We start from the raw sequence: 22,655 nt of genomic DNA on the forward strand, positions 1-22,655 counted from the left end.
CAGGGATGAAGCCCTCTTGATCATGGTGGATAAGCTTTTTGATGTGCTGCTGGATCCGGTTTGCCAGTATTTTATTGAGGATTTTTACATCGATGTTCATCAGGGATATTGGTCTAAAATTCTCTTTTTTTGTCGTATCTCTGCCAGGCTTTGGTATCAGGATGCTGTTGGCCTCATAAAATGAGTTAGGGAGGATTCCCTTTTTCTATTGATTGGAATAGTTTCACAAGGAATGGTACCAGCTCCTCCTTGTACCTCTGGTAGAATTGAGCTGTGAATCCATCGGGTCCTGGACCTTTTTTGGTTGGTAGGCTATTAATTATTGCCTCAATTTCAGAGCCTGCTATTGGTCTATTCAGGGATTCAGCTTCTTCCTGGTTTAGTCTTGGGAGAGTGTAAGTGTCCAGGAAATTATCCATTTCTTCTAGGTTTTCTAGTTTATTTGCATAGAGGTGTTTATAGTATTCTCTGATGGTAGTTTGTATTTCTGTGGTGTCGGTGGTGATATCCCCTTTATCATTTTTTATTGCATCTATTTGATTCTTCTCTCTTTTCTTCTTTATTAGTCTTGCTAGCAGTCTATCAATTTTGTCGATCTTTTCAAAATACCAACTCCTGGATTCATTGATTTTTTGGAGGGTTTTTTGTGTCTCTATCTCCTTCAGTTCTGCTCTGATGTTAGTTATTTCTTGCCTTCTGCTGGCTTTTGAATGTGTTTGCTCTTGCTTCTCTAGTTCTTTTAATTGTGATGTTAGAGTGTCAATTTTAGATCTTTCCAGCTTTCTCTTGTGGGCATTTAGTGCTATAAATTTCCCTCTACACCCTGCTTTAAATGTGTCCTAGAGATCCTGGTATGTTGTATCTTTGTTCTCACTGGTTTCAAAGAACATCTTTATTTTTGCCTTCATTTCGCTATGTACCCAGTAGTCATTCAGGAGCAGGTTATTCAGTTTCCATGTAGTTGAACGGTTTTGATTGAATTTCTTAGTCCTGAGTTCTAGTTTGATTGCAGTGTGGTCTGAGAGACAGTTTGTTATAATTTCTGTCCTTTACATTTGCTGAGGAGTGCTTTACTTCCAATTATGTGGTCTATTTTGGAATAAGTGTGATGTGGTGCTGAGAAGAATGTATATTCTGTTGATTTGGGGTGGAGAGTTCTGTAGATGTCTATTAGGTCTGCTTGCTGCAGAGATGAGTTCAATTCCTGGATATCCTTGTTAACTTTCTGTCTCGTTGATCTGTCTAATGTTGACAGTGGGGTGTTGAAGTCTCCCATTATTATTGTATGGAAGTCTAAGTCTCTTTGTAAGTCTCTAAGGACTTGCTTTATGTATCTGGGTGCTCTTGTATTGGGTGCATATATATTTAGGATAGTTAGCTCTTCATGTTGAATTGATCCCTTTACCATTATGTAATGGCCTTCTTTATCTCTTTTGATCTTTGAGGGTTTAAAGACTGTTTTATCAGAGACTAGTATTGCAACCCCTGCTTTTTTTTGTTCCCCATTTGCTTGGTAGATCTTCCTCCATCCCTGTATTTGAGCCTATGTATGTCTCTGCATGTGAGATGGGTCTCCTGAATACAGCAAACTGATGGGTCTTGGCTCTTTATCCAGTTTGCCTGTCTGTGTCTTTTAATTGGAGCATTTAGTCCATTTACATTTAAGGTTAATATTGTTATGTGTGAACCTGATCCTGCCATTATGATATTAACTGGTTATTTTGCTAAAACCTATTGGAAGTAATGAGTGAATTCATCAAGGCTGCAATATATAAGATCGATAAACAAAAACAATTTGTATTTCTTTTCTTTTCTTTTTTTTTTTTGAGGCGGAGTCTCGCTCTATCGCCCAGGCTGGAGTGCAGTGGTGCGATCTCAGCTCCCTGCAAGCTCCGCCTCCTGGGTTCAGGCCATTCTCCTGCCTCAGCCTGCCAAGTAGCTGGGACTACAGGCGCCCGCCGCCACGCCCGGCTAATTTTTTGCATTTTTAGTGGAGACGGGGCTTCACTGTGTTAGCCAGGATGGTCTCTATCTCCTGACCTCATGATCTGCCCGCTTCGGCCTCCCAAAGTGCTGGGATTACAGGCGTGAGCCACTGTGCCCAGCCAACAATTTGTATTTCTATACACTAGCTGGATTGTATCCCCTCAAAAGATAAGTTGAAGTTCTCACCCCCTGCTACCTCAGGGTGACCCTATTTGGAAACAGGGTTATTGCCAATATTATTAGTTCAGATGAGGTCATACTGGAGTAGAATGGGCCCTTAATCCAACGTGACTGATGTCCTTATAGGAATTGGAGAAGACAGGTAAACATGGAGGAAAGACTGCTAATGTAAAGATGGAGGCAGAGACTGGATTTATTCTGCCACAATCCAAAGAATACCAGGGACTAACAGTGGCTAGAATAGGCACGGTAGATTACTTCCCTAGATATTTCAGAGGGAGCATGGCTGTGCCAACACTTTAATTTTGAATTTCAAGTCACCAGGCTGTGAGAAAATAAATTCTTGTTGTCTTAAATCACCCTTATGTGGTCCTTTATTACTAAAGCCATAGGAAATGAATACACTAACTATGAACATTTCAAAAGTGAAATAAAGAAAACATTCAATTTATAATAGCACCAAAGAGATCGTGACTGAATTTAAAAAAAGAAATGCAAGACTTGGGCACTGAAACTACAAAACATAATTGAAAGAACTTAAAGAACACCTACAGAAATGAATAGATATCTCATCTTCATAGATTGTTAAACTTAATATTTTTTATAAACAGGGTCTCTGTTACCCAGACTGGAGTGCAGTGATGCAATCACAGCTCACTTCAGCTGCTAACTCCTAGGCCCAAGGCATCTTCCTACCTCAGCCTTCTAAGCAGCTAGGACTACAGGCATGCACCACCATGCCTGGCAATTAAAAATAAATGTTTTTTGTAGGGACAGGGTCTTGCTGTGTTGCCTAGGCTCGTCTTGAACTCCTGGCTTCAAGTGATCCTCCTGCCTTGGCCTCCTAAGGTTCTGTGATTACAGGCGTGAGCCACCACACCTGTCTTTAATAATCTTTTTTTTTTTTTTTTTTTTTTTTTTTTTTTTTTTTTTTTTTTTTTTTAGATGGAGTCTGGCTCTGTCGCCCAGGCTGGAGTGCAGTGGCCGGATCTCAGCTCACTGCAAGCTCTGCCTCCCGGGTTTATGCCATTCTCCTGCCTCAGCCTCCGGAGTAGCTGGGACTACAGGCGCCCGCCACCTCGCCCGGCTAGTTTTTCGTATTTTTTAGTAGAGACGGGGTTTCACTGTGTTAGCCAGGATGGTCTCGATCTCCTGACCTCGTGATCCGCCCGTCTCGGCCTCCCAAAGTGCTAGGATTACAGGCTTGAGCCACCACGCCCGGCCTAATAATCTTAAGGTAGCAATACTTCCCAAATTGTCCTTCAGATTCAATGTAATTACTTTCAAAATTCTAGCTGACATTTTTTCAGAACTGACAAGCTGATTCTAAAACTCATGTGGAAGTTCAAGGAAGCTAGAATAGCCAAAGCAATCTTAAGAACAAAGTTAGAAGATTCACACTTAACTGATTTTAAAACTTAATACAAAGCTACAGTAACCAAGGCAAAATGTTACTGGCATAAGTCTAGACATATGGCTATATGGCTAGACATATAGAGCAATGGAATGGAATTGAAAGTCCACAAATAAACCCTTACATTTATGAACAAATGATTTTCAAGGTAAGATGATTCAATGGGGGAAAGAAAAGTCTTTAATTTATAATAAATGGTACTTGGGCAACTGGTTATCCACATGCAAAAGAATGAGACTGGATTACTTATTTTTGCCATTCACTAAAGTCAAAATTATCAAAGACCTAAATTTAAGAGGTAAAACTATAGGCATTTTAGAAGAAACATAGGAGTAAATCTTTGTGACATTGGGTTAGGCAGTGGTTTCTTAGATATGACATCAGAAGTATAATCAACAAAAGAAAAAAATAGATAAACTTTATCAAAATTAAAAACTTTTGTGCTGCAAATGATACTATAAAAAACATGAAAAAAACTGCTCATAGAATGTGAAAAATATTCACAAATCATATATCTGCTAAGGTACTTAGTAGAACATACAAAGAACTCTTACACCTCAGTAATAAAAAGATAAATAATTCCATTAAAAATAGGTAAAGTATCTGAATAGGTATTTTCCCAAAGAAGATATAGAAATGCCCAATAATCACATGATAAGATACTTAACATTGGTAGTTGCTAGTTTTTTTTGTTTTTTTGTGTTTTTTTTTGAGACAGAGTCTCTCTGTGTCATCCACGCTGTAGTGCAGTGACATGATCTCAGCTCCCTGCAACTTCCACCTCCTGGGTTCAAGCAATTCTTGTGCCTCAGCCTCCCAAGTTGCTGGGACTACAGGCACCTGCCGCCGTGCCCCGCTAATTTTTGTATTTTTTGTAGAGATGGGTTTTCACCATGTCAGCCAGGCTGGTCTCAAACTCCTGACCTCAGTTTATCTTCCTGCCTCGGCCTCCCAAAGTGCTGGGATTACATGCATGAGCCACTGGGCCTGGCTGTCACTAGTTTTAATTGCAAATCAAAACTACAATGAGATACCACTTTACATACCCTGGGATGGCTATAATCAAATAGACAAGGCAATGATTTTTTGGCAAGTATGTAGAGAAATTGGGAACCTCATACATTACTAATGGGAATTTAAGTTATGTATCTGGTTTAGAAAACAGTTAGCCGGTTCCTCAAAATGTTAAATACAGTGTCTGCATATGTTTCAGAAATTCTGTTTCTAGGTTTACGCATGAGATAAATGAAAACACATGTTCACACAACAACTTGTACATAAATGTTCATAATAGCATTATTCATAATGGCAGAAAAGTTGAAACAAACAAAATGTCCCTAAAGTGATTGATAAATAAAATGTGGAATATCCTTATAATGAAATGTTATTTGGCAGTAAAAAGGAACAAAGTAATAACGTGCTATAATAGGGAAGAACCTCGAAAACATATTGCTAAATGTAAGAAGCCAGTTTCAAAAGACCACATACTATATGCTTCTATTTGTGTCAAATATCCAGAATAGGCAAATCTAGAGAGATAAAGTAGGCTACTGGCTGGGTATTTGCAAAGAGGAATTGGGAGTGACTACTAATGTGTCTGGTGTTCCTTTGTGGGGTAAATAAGATGTAGTAAAATTAGATAGTGGTGATGGTTGCTCAAGTTGGTGAATATATTAAAAGATATTGAAATGTCTACTTTAAAATGTGCACTGTATGATGGTGGTGATGGTTGCTTAAGTTGGTGAATATATTAAAAGAAATTGAAATGTATACTTTAAAATGTGGACTGTATGATATATTAATTATACCTAAATAGAGCTGTTATAAATTCTGATTTAATAAATGAATAACTCTTGTCAAAAATAATCTATGGTTTATCCATACTATGGAACAATGTCAGCAAACTGTGGCCCAAATAATCTATGGTTTATCCATACTGTGGAACAATGTCACCAAACTGTGTCAGCAAACTGTGGAACAATGTCAAACCTAACCTGAAACTTATTTTTGTAAATAAAATTTAATTGGAATACAGCCATACCCATTGAGTAATAGTGATAGAGACCATCAGGCTTGCAGAATCTAAAATACTTACTATCTAGTTCTTTGCAAAATATGTTTGCCAACTCCTGCTGTGGAATAATCATTAGCACTTAAAAAAACTGAGAAAGATCTATATTTATGGATATGAAGAAATCTCAGACTTTATGTTAAGTGAAAAAGTAAGTTGAGAACAATATATACAGTGATGTCATTTATGTGAAAAAGAAAACTGAAATCCAACCCACTAATAAAAATTACAGAATGGAAAAGGTACATGCAGTATTGTGTAAATGCATAGAACAAGTCCTGGAAAGGTAACAGTGATTCGATAATATTTCTAGGGAGAGTATTAAATTTTTGAAGTGGTAATCAAAGTGTCCATTAAACTTCATTTGTATTAAAATCTTTACAAAGAAAATATGTGTGTTATATAAATTAAAATATAAATGTACAATTATAAACATACTTTTTTGGTTTATTTTTCAGAGCTGTAAATGATCAAGTTTTGTTAGATGCTGTAAGTATAGTAATCTCAATTTGAAATTACACTTTGTCCTTGAGTTCTTAACAGATTCTAGAAATTGTCAGGATACCTAATCCTATATAAAGATCCAGTGCTTACTTAGTTTATTTAAAATAATTTTATGCATATGTGAACTGGAAAAGCCTTGTCTATTTTGTTCATTTTACCCCCATTATCACTCAGAAATAATTCACTTCTGAAGTACTAAACTGTAATGTCCTACAGTCATCTGAATAGTTCCAGTCCTTGACACTTTTAGCTCTTTTATGTCTTTCCGCTCCAATTCTTGTCTCACTGTACATACTGATATCAATGTTTCATTCTTGTCATGAGTTAATGAAGACTTTCTTATTTTAATAATTAAATATCTGAATAACCTTTCTACATTGAGAGTTTTACTCTTCATTATTACTAAAATTATTTGTTTCTAGGAATACAAACAGATACAACATGATTTTCAGTTGTTATCAGAAGAGAAGTTGGTGCTGGAAAATGAACTACAAAAGTTGAAGGACACAGAGGTTGGAAAAATTTTAGTGTTTGAAAATGGCATACACCTAACAAGAGTTATTATGTTAGGATAGAAATCAAAGAGATATTTAAATGTTCTATAATATGTTTTTATTATTAATAATTTGTAGCAGCTATGCTTTAAAAAATAAAATTATGCCATATTCTAAATTATCATATTAGGTGTCAAAACCAAAAGGATGCCATGAAAAAACAGATAAAATTTAAACATCTGACAGACATTTCTAGGCCAAATATTTACCTTTATTAAACTAGCAGTAAATTAGTTTTCAAATATATTGTAAATGCATTTCGTGGTAGTTTCTACAATTATGTAATGTGTGTATCCCAGTTCATTATACCAAATAGAGTAAATAGAAATAGAAATGCAAGGGTAAAGGAAAATTTGTTTCCTCTTGTATTTTATTGTTCTCTTTGCCATCGTTAGAGAGCTTACAAATTCAAACTATAGACAATAAAGTCAAATACATTAAAAGTGAACTTTTATTAACCACTTAAGAACTTAAGATATATGGTTGAGGAAAAATACTAAATTCAATAATGTTGGTTGCTTGATATTTCTTCCTTACTAGGGGAGGAAGCAGAAATCATACAGGAGATTTGCTATTTGATCAGTTAGAGAAGCAGTAGTCTTACACAGGTGTCAAATATAAGATCAGCGCTGTCATATATGTTCAGTTTAGGAATAGTTTTCCTTTAGGTATCATGCCAAGTAGGAATAGAACATTGGAACAAAATAACTAAAAATAGTAAATTGTCATGTTGAAGAACTGAGTAGTCTGACCAAGTGTGAGAATTTTGCAGCATGCTAATCACATACTGTTAGAGCCACATTGAAAAAACGCTGGAGCTTCTTAGATGACTTGAGGATGTTGCACCAGTTTCTGGTTTTGCTTCCTTGTGTTGTTTCTTTAGGTGTTTTGTCTCTAATTCTGCTCTAGAGAGCAATGGTTTTTGCATGAACTTCAGTATATGATCTAGGATACCACAAGGTTTTCTTGTTTAATGCATGGAAACTTTGGTGCTCATTTGGTGGGTTATATTCTTACCCATTCTTTAAAACATTTAAAAACATTTTTTATTTTTGTGGGTACCAGTAGGCGTATGTATTTATGGGGTACATGAGATATTTTAGTACAGGCATACAATGTGTAATAATCACATCATGGACAATTGGGTATCCATTTCCTTAAGCGCTTATCCTTTGTGTTGCAAATAATCCAATTATACTTTTTTAGTTATTCTTAAATGTACAATTAAATCACTATTGACTATAGTCCCCCTGTTGTGCTATCAAATACTAGGTCTTATTCATTCTTTCCAACTATATTTTTTGTACCCATTAACCATCCCCACCCCCTGCTCACACTCCAAGCCTCTGGTAATCATCCTTCTATTCTCTATCTCTATGAGTTCAATTGTTTTGATTTTTAGCCCCAACAAATAGTGAAAACATGCAATGTTTGTCTTTCTGTGCCTGGCCTATTTCATTTAACATAATGACTTCCAATTCCATCTATGTTGTTGCAAATGACACAATCTCCTTTTTTATGACTAAATAGTACTCCATTGTGTATAAGTATTACATTTTCTTTTTCCAGTCATATGTTGACGGACACAGAGGTTGCTTCCAAATCTTGGCTACTGAAAACAGACCTGCAACTAACATGGGAGTGCAGATATCTCTTTGATATACTGGTTTCCTTTTTTTGGGATATATACGTATCAATAGGATTGCTGGATTGTATGGTAGCTCTATTTTTAGTTTTTTGAGCAACCCCCAAACTGTTTTCCATAGTGGTTTTACTAATTCACATTCTCACCAACAGTATACGAGCGTTCCCTTTTCTCTACATCATCCCCAGCATTTGTTATTGCCTGGCTTTTGGATAAAAGTAATTTTAACTGGGGCAAGACGATATTTCATTGTAGTTTTGATTTTCATTTCTTAGATGATCAGTGATGTTGAGGACCTTTTCACATACCTGTTTGCCATTTGTATGTCTTGTTTTGAGAAATATCTATTCAAATCTTTTATCCATTTTTAAATTGGATTATTAGATATTTTTTTCCTATAGAGTTATTTGAGCTCCTTTTATATTCCGATTGTTAATCCCTCGTCAGATGGGTAGTTTGGAAATATTTTTTTTCTCATTTTGTGGGTTGTCTCTTCACTTTGTAGATTGTTTTCTTTGCTGTGCAGAAGGTTTTTAACTTGATGTTATCCCATGGGTCCATTTATTTTTTGGTTACCGTTACTTGTGGAGTATTACTCAAGAAATTTTTGCACAGACCAATATGCTAGAGAGTTTCTCCAATGTTTTCTTGGAGTAGTGTCATAGTTTGAGGTCATAGATTTAAGTCTTTAATCCATTTTGATATGATTTTTGTGTAAGGTGAGAGATAGGGTTCAAGATTCATTCATCTGCATATAGATATCTAGTTTCCCAGCAACATTTATTGAAGATACTGTCTTTTCCCCCACTGTATGTTCTTGGCACCTTTGTTGAAAATGAGTTCACTGTAGGTGTGTGGAATTTTTTCTGGGTTCTCTTCTGTTCCTTTGGTCTATGTGTTGGCTTTTATGCAACTACCATGTTGTTTTGTTTACTGTAGCTCTGTAGTATAATTTAAAGTCAAATAATATAATTTCTCCAGTTTCATTTCTTTTGCTCAGGATAGCTTTGGCTATTCTGGGGCTTTTGTGATTTTATATAAATGTTAGGATTTGTTTTCTATTTCTGTGAAGAATATCATTGATATTTTGATAGGGATTACAATGAATTTGTACATTACTTTGGGTAGTATGGACATTTCAACAATATTGACTCTTCCCATCTATGAACATGAAATATCTCTCCATTTTTCTGTATCCTCTTCAATTTCTTTCATCAGTGTTTTATAGTTATCCCTGTAGAGATCTTTCACTTCTTTGGTTAAAACCTAGGTATTTAATTTGTGGCTGTTGTAAATAGGATTAGTTGTTTGATTTCTGTTTCAGATTATTCACTGTTGGTATATAGAAATGTTACTGATTTTTGTATTTTGATTTGTATCCTGTAACTTTACTGAATTTATCAGTTCTAAGAGTTTTTTTTTTTGTTTTTTTGTTTTTTTTTTTTTGGGCCAGTCTTTAGATTTTTCCAAATACAAGATCATACCATCTGCAAACAAGGATAATTTGATGTTCCTTTCCAGTTTGGATGCCCTTTATTTCTTTCTCTTATCTGATTGCTCTAGTGAGAACTTCCAGTACTATGCTGAACAACAGTCATGACAGTGGGCATTCTTATCATGTTCCAGATCTTAGAGAAAAGGCTTTCAGTTTTTTCCCATTTGGAGTGAAACTGGCTGTGGGTTTGTCATATGTGGTTTTTATTATGGTTGAGGTATGTTTCTTCTCTAGCCAGTTTTTAGAGGGTTTTTTTCATAAAGGGATATTGAACTTTATCAAATGCATTTTCAGCATCAGTTGAAATGATCATATTCTTGTCTTTCAATCTGTTAATATGATGTATCACATTGGTTGATTTGCATATTGTGAATCCCACTTGGTCATGATGAATGATCCTTTTAATATATTGTTGAATGTGTTTTGTTAGTGTTTTGTTGAGAATTCTTGCATCAATAGTCACCCAAAATATTGGCATATAGGCCTTTCTTTTGAAGAGCTTTTGTCTAGATTTGGTATCAGGGTAATACTGGTCTTGTAGAATGAGTTTGGAAGTGTTCCCTCCTCTTGTCTTTTTGGGATGGTTTTAATAGGGTTGGTATTATTTCTTTTTTTTTTATTATTATACTTTAAGTTCTAGGGTACATGTGCACAACGTGCAGGTTTGTTATATATGTATACATGTGCCATGTTGGTGTGCTGCACCCATTAACTCATCATTTACATAACGTATATCTCCTAATGCTATCCCTCCACCCCCTGCTCCCCACATTAGAACCCGGTGTGTGATGGTCGCCTTCCTGTGTCCAAGTGATCTCATTGTTCAATTCCCACCTATGAGTGAGAACATGCGGTATTTGGTTTTCTGTTCTTGTGATAGTTTGCTGAGAATGATGGTTTCCAGCTGCATCCATGTCCCTACAAAGGACACGAACTCATCCTTTTTTATGGCTGCATAGTATTCCATGGTGTATATGTGCCACATTTTCTTAATCCATCTGTCACTGATGGACATTTGGGTTGATTCCAAGTCTTTGCTACCATGAAAGTGCTGCAGTAAACTTATGTGTGCATGTGTCTTTATAGCAGCATAACTTATAATCCTTTGGGTATACACCCAGTAATGGGATGGCTGGGTCAAATGGTATTTCTAGTTCTAGATCCTTGAGGAATTGCCACACTGTTATCCACGATGGTTGAACTAGTTTACCATCCCACCAACAGTGTAAAAGTGTTCCTATTTCTCCACATCCTCTCCAGCACCTATTGTTTCCTGATTTTTTAATGATTGCCATTCTAAGTGGTGTGAGATGGTATCTCATTGTGGTTTTGATTTGCATTTCTCTGATGGCAAGTGATGATGAGCATTTTTTCATGTGTCTGTTGACTGTATGAATGTCTTCTTTTGAGAAGTGTCTGTTCATATCCTTTGCCCACTTTTTGGTGGGGTTGTTTGTTTTTTTCTTGTAAATTTGGTTGAGTTCTTTATAGGCTCTGGATATTAGCTCTTTGTCAGATGAGTAGATTGCAAAATTGTTCTCCCATTCTGTAGGTTGCCTGTTCACTCTGATGGTAGTTTCTTTTGCTGTGCAGAAGCTCTTTAGTTTAATTAGATCTCATTTGTCAATTTTGGCTTTTGTTGCCATTGCTTTTGGTGTTTTAGACATGAAGTCCTTGCCTATGCCTATGTTCTGAATGGTATTGACTAGGTTTTCTTCTAGGGTTTTTATGGTTTTAGGTCTAACATTTAAGTCTCTAATCCATCTTGAATTAATTTTTGTATAAGGAGTAAGGAGAGGATCCAGTTTCAGCTTTCTACTTATGGCTAGCCAATTTTCCCAGTACCATTTATTAAATAGGGAATCCTTTCCCCATTTCTTGTTTTTCTCAGGGTTGTCAAACAACAGATGGCTGTAGATGTGTGGTATTATTTCTGAGGACTCTGTTCTGTTCCATTGGTCTATATCTCTGTTTTGGTACCAGTACTATGCTGTTTTGGTTACTGTAGCCTTGTAGTATAGTTTGAAGTCAGGTAGCGTGATGCTTCCAGCTTTGTTGTTTTGGCTTAGGATTTTCTTGGCAATGCATGCTCTTTTTTGGTTCCATATGAACTTTAAAGCAGTTTTTTCCAATTCTGTGAAGAAAGTCATTAGTAGCTTAATGGGGATGGCATTGAATCTATAAATTACCTTGGGCAGTATGGCCATTTTTACAATATTGATTCCTCCTATCCATGAGCATAGTATGTTCTTCCATTTGTATCCTCTTTTACTTCACTGAGCAATGGTTTGTAGTTCTCCTTGAAGAGGTCCTTTACATCGCTTGTAAGTTGGATTCCTCGGTATTTTATTCTCTTTGAAGCTGTTGTGAATGGGAGTTCATTCATGATTTGGCTCTCTGTCTGTTACTGGTGTATAAGAATGCTTGTGATTTTTGCACATTGATTTTGTATCCTGAGACTTTGCTGAAGTTTCTTATCAGCTTAAAGAGATTTTGGGCTGAGACGATGGGGTTTTCTAAATATACAATCATGTCATCTGCAAACACGGACAATTTGACTTCTTTTCCTAACTAATGCCCTTTATTTCTTTCTCCTGCCTGATTGCCCTGACCAGAAATTCCAACATTATGTTGAATAGGAGTGGTGAGAGAGGGCATCCCTGTCTTGTGCCGGTTTTCAAAGGGAATGCTTCCAGTTTTTGCCCATTCAGTATGATATTGGCTGTGGGTTTGTCATAGGTAGCTCTTATTATTTTGAGATACGTTCCATCAATACCGAATTTATTGAGAGTTTTTAGCATGAAGGGCTGTTGAATTTTGTCAAAGGCCTTTTCTGCATCTATTGAGATAATCATGTGGTTTTTATCTTTGGTTCTGTTTATATGCTGGATTACATTTATTGATTTATGTATGTTGAACCAGCCTTGCATCCCAGGGATGAAGCCCTCTTGATCATGGTGGATAAGCTTTTTGATGTGCTGCTGGATCCGGTTTGCCAGTATTTTATTGAGGATTTTTACATCGATGTTCATTAGGGATATTGGTCTAAAATTCTCTTTTTTTTGTTGTATCTCTGTCAGGCCTTGGTATCAGGATGATGTTGGCCTCGTAAGATGAGTTAGGGAGGATTTCCTCTTTTTCTATTGAATTGAAGAGTTTCAGAAGGAATGGTACCAGCTCCTCCTTGTACCTCTGGTAGAATTCAGCTGTGAATTCATCTGGTCCTGGACTTTCTTTGGTTGTAGGCTATTAATTATTGCCTCAATTTTAGAGCCTGCTATTGGTCTATTCAGGGATTCAACTTCTTCCTGGTTTAGTCTTAGGAGAGTGTAAGTGTCCAGGAAATTATCCATTTCTTCTAGATTTTCTAGTTTATTTGCATAGAGGTGTTTATAGTATTCTCTGATGGTAGTTTGTATTTCTGTGGGGTTGGTGGTATCCCCTTTATCATTTTTTATTGCATCTATTTGATTCTTCTCTCTTTTCTTCTTTATTAGTCTTGCTAGCGGTCTATCAATTTTGTTGATCTTTTGAAAAAACCAGCTCCTGGATTCATTGATTTTTCGAAGGGTTTTTTGTGTCTCTATCTCCTTCAGTTCTGCTCTGATCTTAGTTATTTCTTGCCTTTTACTAGCTTTTTATGTGTTTGCTCTTGCTTCTCTAGTTCTTTTAATTGTGATGTTAGGGTGTCGATTTTAGATCTTTCCTGCTTTCTCTTGTGGGCATTTAGTGCTATAAATTTTCCTCTACCCACTGCTTTAAATGTGTCCCAGAGATTCTGGTATGTTGTATCTTTGTTCTCACTGGTTTCAAAGAACATCTTTATTTTTGCCTTCATGTCGTCATGTACCCACTAGTCATTCAGGAAGAGGTTGTTCAGTTTCCATGTAGTTGAGCGGTTTTGATTGAGTTTCTTAGTCCTGAGTTCTAGTTTGATTGCACTGTGGTCTGAGAGACAGTTTGTTATAGTTTCTGTTCTTTTACATTTGCTGAGGAGTGCTTTACTTCCAACTATGTGGTCAAGTTTGGAATAAGTGCAATGTGGTGCTGAGAAGAATGTATATTCTGTTGATTTGGGGTGGAGAGTTCTGTAGATGTCTGTTAGGTCTGCTTGGTGCAGAGTTGAGTTCAGTTCCTGGATATCCTTGTTAACTTTCTGTCTCGTTGATCTGTCTCATGTTAACAGTGGGGTGTTAAATTCTCCCATTATTATTGTATGGTAGTCTAAGTCTCTTTGTAAGTCTCTAAGGACTTGCTTTATGTATCTGGGTGCTTCTGTATTGGGTGCATATATATTTAGGATAATTAGCTCTTCGTGTTGAATTCATCCCTTTACCTTTATGTAATGGCCTTCTTTGTCTCTTTTGATCTTTGTTTGTTTAAAGTCTGTTTTATCGGAGACTAGGATTGCAATCCCTGCCTTTTTCTGTTTTCCATTTGCTTGGTAGATCTTCCTACATCTCTTTATTTTGAGCCTATGTGTGTCTCTGCATGTGAGATGGGTCTCCTGAATACAGCAGACTGATGATTCTTGACTCTTTATCCAATTTGCCAGTCTATGTCTTTTAATTGGACCATTTAGTCCATTTACATTTAAGGTTAATATTTTATGTGTGAACTTGATTCTTTCATTTTGATATCAGCTGGTTATTTTGCTCGTTAGTTGATGCAGATTCTTCCTAGCATCAATGATCTTTACATTTTGGCATGTTTTTGCAGTGGCTGGTACTGGTTGTTCCTTTCCATGTTTAGTGCTTCCTTCAGGAGCTCTTGTAGGGCAGGCCTGGTGGTGACAAAATCTCTAAGCATTTGCTCGTCTGTAAAGGATTTTATTTCTCCTTCACTTATGAAACTTAGTTTGGCTGGATATGAAATTCTGGGTTTAAAATTCTTTTCTTTAAGAATGTTGATATTGTTTAATATTGGCTCCCCACTCTCTTCTGGCTTGTAGATTTTCTGCCGAGAGATCCGCTGTTAGTCTGATGGGCTTCCCTTTGTGGGTAACCTGATCTTTCTCTCTGGCTGCCCTTAACATTTTTTCCTTCATTTGAATTTTGGTGAATCTGACAATTATGTGTCTTGCAGTTGCTCTTCTCAAGGAGTTCCTTTGTGGTGTTCTCTGTATTTCCTGAATTTGAATGTTGGCCTGCCTTGCTACGTTGGGGAAGTTCTCCTGGATAGTATCCTGCAGAGTGTTTTCCAACTTGGTTCTATTCTCCCCATCACTTTCAGGCATACCAATCAGATGTATATTTGGTCTTTTCACATAATCCCATATTTCTTGGAGGCTTTGTTCATTTATTTTTACTCTTTTTTCTCTACAATTCTCTTCTCGCTTCATTTCATTAGTTTGATCTTCAATCGCTGATACTCTTTCTTCCAGTTGATTGAGTCAGTTACTGAAGCTTGTGCATTTGTTGCGTAGTTCTTGTGTTATGGTTTTCATCCCTATCAATTTTTTCAAGGTCTTCTCTGCATTGATTATTCTAGTTATCCATTCATCCATTCTTTTTTCAAGGTTTTTAGTTTCTTTGTGCTGGTTACGTAGTTCCTCCTTTAGCTCTGAGATGTTTGATTGACTGAAGCCTTCTTCTCTCAACTCGTCAAAGTCATTCTCCATCCAGCTTTGTTCCGTTGCTGGCGATGAGCCGCGTTCCTTTGGAGGGGGAAATGCGCTCTTATTTTTTGAATTTCCAGCTTTTCTGCACTGCTTTTTCCCCATCTTTGTGGTTTTATCTGCCTTTGGTCTTTGATGATGTTGATATACTGACGGGGTTTTGGTGTGGGTATCCTTTCTTTTTGTTAGTTTTCCTTCTAACAGTCAGGACCCTCAGATGTAGGTCTGTTGGAGTTTGCTTGAGGTCCACTCCAGACCTTGTTTGCCTGCGTATCAGTAGCGGAGACTGCTAAAGATAGAATATTGCTGAACAGTGAGTGTTGCTGTCTGATTCTTGCTCTGGAAGCTTCGTCTCAGGGGTGTACCCCGCCATGTGAGGTGTAAGTTGTCGGTCTGCACCTAGTGGGAGATGTCTCCCAGTTAGGCTACTCAGGGGTCAGGGACCCACTTGAGCAGGCAGTCTGTCCGTTCTGAGACCTCAACCTCCATGCTGGGAGATCCACTGCTCTCTTCAAAGCTGTCAGACAGGGGCATTTACCTCTGCTGAGGTTTCTGCTGCTTTTTGTTTAGCTATGCCCTGTCCCCAGAGGAGGAGTCTACAGAGGCAGGCAGGCCTCCTTGAGCTGTGGTGGGCTCCACCCATTTCGAGCTTCCAGGTGGCTTTGTTTACCTACTTAAGCCTCAGCAATGGCGGGCACCCCTCTCCCAGCCTCGCTGCCGCCTTGTAGTTAGATCTCAGACTGCTGTGGTAGCAATGAGGAAGGCTCCGTGGACATGGGACTCTCTGGGCCAGGTGTGGGATATAATATCCTGGTGTGCCATTTGCTAAGACCCTTGGTAAAGCACAGTATTAGGGTGGGAGTTACCTGATTTAACAGGTGTTGTGTGTCTCACTGTCCTTTGGCTAGGAAAAGGGATTCCCTTTCCCCTTGCGCTTCCCATGTGAGGCAATGTCTTGCCCTGCTTCAGGTCTTTCTGGCTGGGCTGCACTCGCAGACAAGCGACAACTGTCCGACACGCCCCAGTGAGATGAACCTGGTACCTCAGTTGAAAATGCAGAAATTGCCCATTTTCTATGTCACTGATGCTGGGAGCTGGAGGCTGGAGCTGTTCCTATTCGGCCATCTTAGGCACGCCCCTCTTGGTATTATTTCTTTAAATGTTTGGTAGAATTCAGTGGTGAAGCCAATGGGTCCTGGGTTTTCCTTACTGGGAGACTTTTTATTACGGCTCTGATCTAGTTACTTTTTGTTGGTCAGTTCAGGTTTTGGATTTTTTCATGTTTCAATTTTGGTAGGTTGTATGGGTCTAGAAATTTCTTTCTTTTAGATGTTTCAATTCATTGACATATAGTTGCTCATAGTAGCCACTAATGATTCTTTGAATTTCTGTGGTATCAGTTGTAATATCTCCTTTTTTGTATCTGATTTTTATTTATTTCAGTCTTTCTCTTCTTTTCTTAGTCTGGCTAAAGGTTTGTCAATTTTATTTATCTTTTCAAAACACCAACTTTTTGTTTCATTGATCTTTGTATTGTTTTCTTCATCTCAAATTCATTTATTTCTCCTCTCGTCTTTATTGTTTCTTCTACTAATTTTGGGTTTGGTTTGCTGTTACTTTTCTAGTTTTTTATGTTGCTTCATTAGGTTATTTATGTGAAATTTTTCTTCTTATTTGATGTAGGCACTTGTAGCTATAAAGTTTCCTCTTAGTACTGTTTTTGCTGTATCCCATAGGTTTTGGTATATTGTGTTTTCATTATTATTTCTTTCATGATTTTTTTCAGTTCCCTTCTTAATTTCTTCATTGACTCGCTGGTCATTCAGTAGCATATTGTTTAATTTCCATGTGTTTGTATAGTTTCCAAAATCCCTTTTGTTATTGATTTGTAGTTTTATTTCATTGTCAGGGAAGGCACTTGGAATTATTTCAGTTTTATTTGAATGTTTTAAGACTTGTTTTGTGGCCTAACATATGGTATATCATTGAAAATGATTCATGCACTGCAGAGAAAAATGTGTATTCTGCAACCATTGGATGAAATGTTCTATAAATATCTATTAGTTCCATTTGTTCTATAGAACAGATTAAGTTTGATGTTTCTTTGTTGATTTTCTGTCTCAGAGATCTTTCCAATACTAAAAGTAGGGTGTTTGGCCGGGCATGGTGGCTCATGCCTGTAATCCTAGCACTTTGGGAGGTTGAGGAGGGTGGATTGCCTGAGCTCAGGAGTTCAAAACCAGCCTGGAGAACACGGTGAAACCTTGTCTCTACTAAAAAAATACAAAAAAATTAGCCAGGCTTGGTGGCAGTTGCCTGTAGTTCCAGCTACTTGGGAGGCTAACGCAGGAGAATTGCTTGAACCTGGGAGGCAGAGGTTGCAGTGATCCGAGATCACGCTACTGCACTCCAGCCTGGGTGACGGAGTGAGACTCCATCTCCAAAAAAAAAAAAAAAAAAAGTAGGGTGTTTAAGTCTCCAGCTATTATTGTATTGATATCTATCTTTCTCTTTAGTGCTAATAATGTTTGCTTTATATATCTGGGTGTTCCAGTGTTGGCTGCATATATATTTACAATCATTATATCCTCTTGCTGAATTGACCTCTTTATCATTATATAATGACCTTTTTTGTCTCTTCTTACAGTTTCTGTGTTGAAATCTATTTTGTCTGGTATAAGTACAGTTCTGCTTTTTTTTGGTTTCCACTGGCATGGAGTATTTTTTTCTATTACTATATTTTCCATCTATGTGTCTCTTTATAGGTAAAGTGTGTTTCTTGTAGGCAACAGATTATCGGTTCTTGTTTTTTTAATCCATTCAGCCATCACATATCTTTTGATTAGAAAGTTTAGTCCATTTACATTCAGTGCTATTACTGATAAGTAGGGACTTGCTCCTGCCATTTTGTTATTTGTTTTCTGGTTGTTTTACAGACTTATCTTTCTTCTTTCTTTCTTTTTTTTTTTTTAGTGAAGGTGACTTTGTCTGGTGGTTTGAATTTCTTGCTTTATATTTTTTGTGTATTCCTTGCATGTTTTTTGATTTGAGGTTACCATGAGGCTTGCAAGTACTGTCTTATAACCCATGATTTTAAACTGATGACAACTTAACACTGATTGCATGGACAGACATACACATGGAAAGAAAACTCATAAAAACTCTACAGTTTAATTTCATCCACTTGTTCATTGATTTTTTTCTTTCTGTACTATGTCTTGAAAAAAGCTGGTGTAGTTTTTATTTTTGCTTTATCATTGAGTATTTAAGTCAAGAGTTGTTTACACACCACAGTTACGGTGTTACATCATTCTGTGCTTTCCTGTGTGCTTACTATTACCAGTGAGTTTTGTACTTTCAGATGATTTCTCATTGCTTGCTAACATCCTTTCCTTTCAGATAAAAGAATTCCCTTTAGCAACTCTTATGGGACAGGTCTGGTGTTGATGAAATCCCTCAACTTTTGTTTATATGGGAAGGTCTTTATTTCTCCTCAATGCTTAAAGAATATTTTCACCAGATACACTATTCTAGAGTAAAAGGTTTTTTCCTTCAGCTTATTAAATATGGCATACCACTTTCTCCTAGCCTGTAAGTTTTCCACTGAAAAGTCTGCTGCCAGACACATTTGAGGTCTGTTGTATGGTATTTGTTTCTTTTCTCTTGCTGCTTTTAGGATCCTTTCCTTATCCTTGATCTTTGGGAATCTGATTGTTAAGTACCTTGAGGTAGTCTTCTTTGGGTTATATTTTCTTGCTAGTCTATAACCTTGTACTGGAATGTTGATATATTTCTCTAGGTTTGGGAAGTTGTTTGATAGTATCCCTTTGAATAAATTCTCTAACCCATCTCTTTCTTCTGTTCAAGGCCAATAACTCTTAAAATGCCCCCATGGGACTGTTTTCTAGATCTTGTATGTGTGCTTCATTGTGTGTGTGTTTGTGTGTGTTTCTCTTTTGTCTCCTCTGTCGGTGTATTTTCAAATAGGGGGATGGGGGAGGGATAACATTAGAGAAATACCTAATGTAAATGACGAGTTAATGGGTGCAGCAAATCAACATGGCACATGTATACATATGTAACAAACCTGCACGTTGTGCACGGGTACCCTAGAACTTAAAGCATAATACAAAAAGAAAAGAAAAGAAAAGAAAAAACAAATAACCTATCTTTAAGCTCACTAATTGTTTCTCTTGCTTGATCAATTCTGCTATTAAGAGAGTCTGATGCATTCTTCAGTGTGTCAGTTGCATTTTTCAACTCCGAAATTTCTGCTTGATTCTTTTTTAATATTTTAATCTCTTTGTTAAATTTATCTGATAGAATTCTGAATTCCTTCTCTGTATTATCTTGAATTTGAGTTTTCTGAAAACAGCTATTTGAATTCTCTTTCTGAAAAGTCATATATCTCTGTTTCTCCAGGATTGGTTCTTGGTGCCTTATTTGGTTCATTTGGTGAGGTGTTTTCTTGGTTGGTGTTGAAGCTTGTAAATGTTTATAAGGGTCTAGATTTTGAAGAGTTAGATATTTATTATAGTCTTCACAGTCTGAACTTGTTTGTGCCGTCCTTCTTGTGAAGACTTTTTACGTATTTGAAGGCACTGGGGCCCCAAGCCCAATAATGCTGTGTTTTTTGTAGACTCTTAGAGGTATCACCTTGTTGGTCTTGGATAAGATCCAGAATTCTCTGGATTACCAGGCAGGGACTTTTCTTCTTTTCTCTTACTTTCTCTCAAAGGAACAGAATCTCTTTCTCTCTCTCTCTGCTGAGCCATCTGGAACTGGGGGTGTGTTGTTCAAGCACCCCTGTGGTCACTGCCATTGGGACTGCACCCGGTCAGACTTGAAGCCAGCACAGCACTGGGCCTTTCCCAAGGCCCTTTCCTTCAGGGTGGTGTGTTCCCCCAAGCCCCAAGTGTGTTCAGAGATGCTATCTGGGAGGCAGGGATGGGAGGAAAAAAACCTTAGCATTTTACCTGATGTTTTCTGCTATGGCTAAGCTGGAACTCAACTCAACTCATGATACACAGTTCTTCCCACTCTTCCTTTGCCTTTGCTTAGGTAGAGGAGCCTCTCCCTGTGGCCACCACCACAACTGGGTTGTGAGGGCTTCTGCCTGTACACACCATTGATGCTGACTTAAAGCTCATGGGCTCTTCCTTCAGCTTGTGGTGAATGCTTGCAGGCCTGGGACTCACCCTTCAGGGCAGTGGGTTCCCCTCTGACCCAGGTCAGGTCCAGAAGTCTCAGCCTGGGCTCAGGGACCCCAAGAGCCTGCTTGTTGCTCTACCCCACTATGGCTGAGCTGATACGTAGGATGCAGGACAAAGTCACCTTTATGTTTCCCCCTTATTTTCTCAAGCAGAAGGAGTCTTTCATCATAGCTTCCATAGCTTGGAATGTACTGAGTCACCCTTGAAGCCCCCATGTCTCAGAGCCCAGGCCCACAGTGTACTCCGTGCATATCACTGGTGGTTATTCAAGGTCCAGGGCTCTTTAGTCAGCAGGTGATAAGTCTTTCTAGTACTGGGTCCTCTACTTCAAGGCAGCGTGCTCCCTTTTGGCCCAGGGTGTGATTAGAAATGTCCAGGAGCGAGGGCCTGGAATAGTTGGCCTCATGACTCTCCTTGGTACCCTATCCTACTGTACCCGAGCTGGTATCCAAGATGCAAGACAAAGTCCTCTTTAGTCTTTGCTTTCTTCTCTTTAAGCAGAAGGGAGTCACTTTCATTTCTGAGCTGCATTTCCTGGGGTTGGGGGAGGGTTGGCACAAGCATTCCCTTTGCCATACCAGGTGGTATCTTCATAGGTCACATGCCATCCAAGTTCACTGGCTTTAAGCCCAACCTAACCCTATAAATAGTCTGTAAATTGGAGTCCTTGTGTTCTAGACTGCCTTTCAAGTTCACCTGGGAACCCAGAGCCCTTCAGCCCATGGTGTTGAGGATTCCCAAGAAACTCAAGTTCGGCCACTAGGATGGTCAGTTTCCCTCTGGCAAGAGCTGGTCCAAATGCTCCCTCCATGTGTGGGTGCTGGCTGAGCCCAGCATGGCTTTATTCTCTGCTGTGACAGGCAGCTCTGGGTTCATTGTTAAGTCCCCCCACTGTTGTGCTCTACCTCCCCAAAGTGCACAGATTCTCTCTCCACCCCACATGGCTGCTGCACTGTGATAGGGGATGAATAGCATCAGCATTTGATACTGTCTCTTCTGCCCTCCTCAATGCCTCTTTTGGCAATCTGACTTTAAAATGAGGTACTGTGATTGCTCACCTCATTTTTGGTTCTTGTGGTGGTGCTTTCCTGTGTGTAGATAGTTGTTAAAATTTGGTGTTCTAACAGAGGGGACGAACAGTGTAGACTTCTATTTTGCCATCTTGCCACCACCATTCTTGTCTCAGCCTTGCACATCATTCCTGCTTCGCTCTTCAATGAAGCTTTCAGTATTCTAAAATATATTAAAGTCCACTGGACCACATTTCTAATACTATATAAATGTGAAATGTAGTCAATGAATGAGTTTACCTTCTTTTGTTATAAATTACTTAAAGAATTTCTGATCATGATGTAGATGTGTGAAGGAGAACTGTGGAAGTAATTGTTATATCCACACAAGGATAGGGATCAAGAAATCTGAGTAGTCGTCTGTTTTCAGAGAAGGAAATTTAACATGGCAATTGGTGAAATAGGATGGTGGGGAGAGAATAATGGTTATGGAATATGTCAAACACAGGATTTCTAATTTTTATTTTTATTTTTAATTTTTTTATTTATATAAATTTATGGGGTACAAGTGTAATATTGTTGTATGCATAGACTGAATAGTGGTGAAGTCAGGGCTTTTAAGGTCTCCATCACTCAAATAACGTATGTTAACATACCCATTAAATAATGTCTCATCATCTACCTCCCTGCCTACCCACTGACCCTTCCAAGTCTCTGATTTCTGTCATTCCTCACTCTAAGTCCTTGTGTACACATTGTTTAGCTTCCACTTGTAAATTAGAATATGGGATATTTGTCTTTCTGTGTCTGGCTTGTTTCACTTAATATAATGACCTCCAGTTTCATCCATGTTGCCACAAATAACAGGATTCCATCCTTTCTATGACTGAATGGCTGAATAATATTCCATTGTGTATATGTAGCACGTTTCTTTTTTTTTTTTAATTGTAATAGGTTTTTGGGGAA

At 37.9% G+C, this 22,655-nt stretch overlaps 1 protein-coding gene across 21 annotated transcripts in view; it reads left to right on the forward strand.

Annotated features, from left to right (window-relative positions):
- The window catches only part of CCDC7 (coiled-coil domain containing 7), a 440,951-nt gene that overhangs the window by 57,730 nt on the left and 360,566 nt on the right, over positions 1–22,655 (forward strand). For 19 of the 21 annotated variants that reach the window (XM_050804671.1, XM_050804673.1, XM_050804674.1 and 16 more), the window contains 2 exons: positions 6,110–6,140; positions 6,578–6,667. The exons of the other annotated variants lie outside the window; for them this stretch is intronic. In XM_050804671.1, coding sequence (XP_050660628.1) covers positions 6,110–6,140; positions 6,578–6,667 — 121 coding nt within the window. The remainder of the gene's footprint in view (positions 1–6,109; positions 6,141–6,577; positions 6,668–22,655) is intronic. 21 annotated transcript variants of the gene reach the window in all.

This window comes from Macaca thibetana, chromosome 9, assembly GCF_024542745.1.
Source record: "Macaca thibetana thibetana isolate TM-01 chromosome 9, ASM2454274v1, whole genome shotgun sequence".
Taxonomy (NCBI): domain Eukaryota; kingdom Metazoa; phylum Chordata; class Mammalia; order Primates; family Cercopithecidae; genus Macaca; species Macaca thibetana.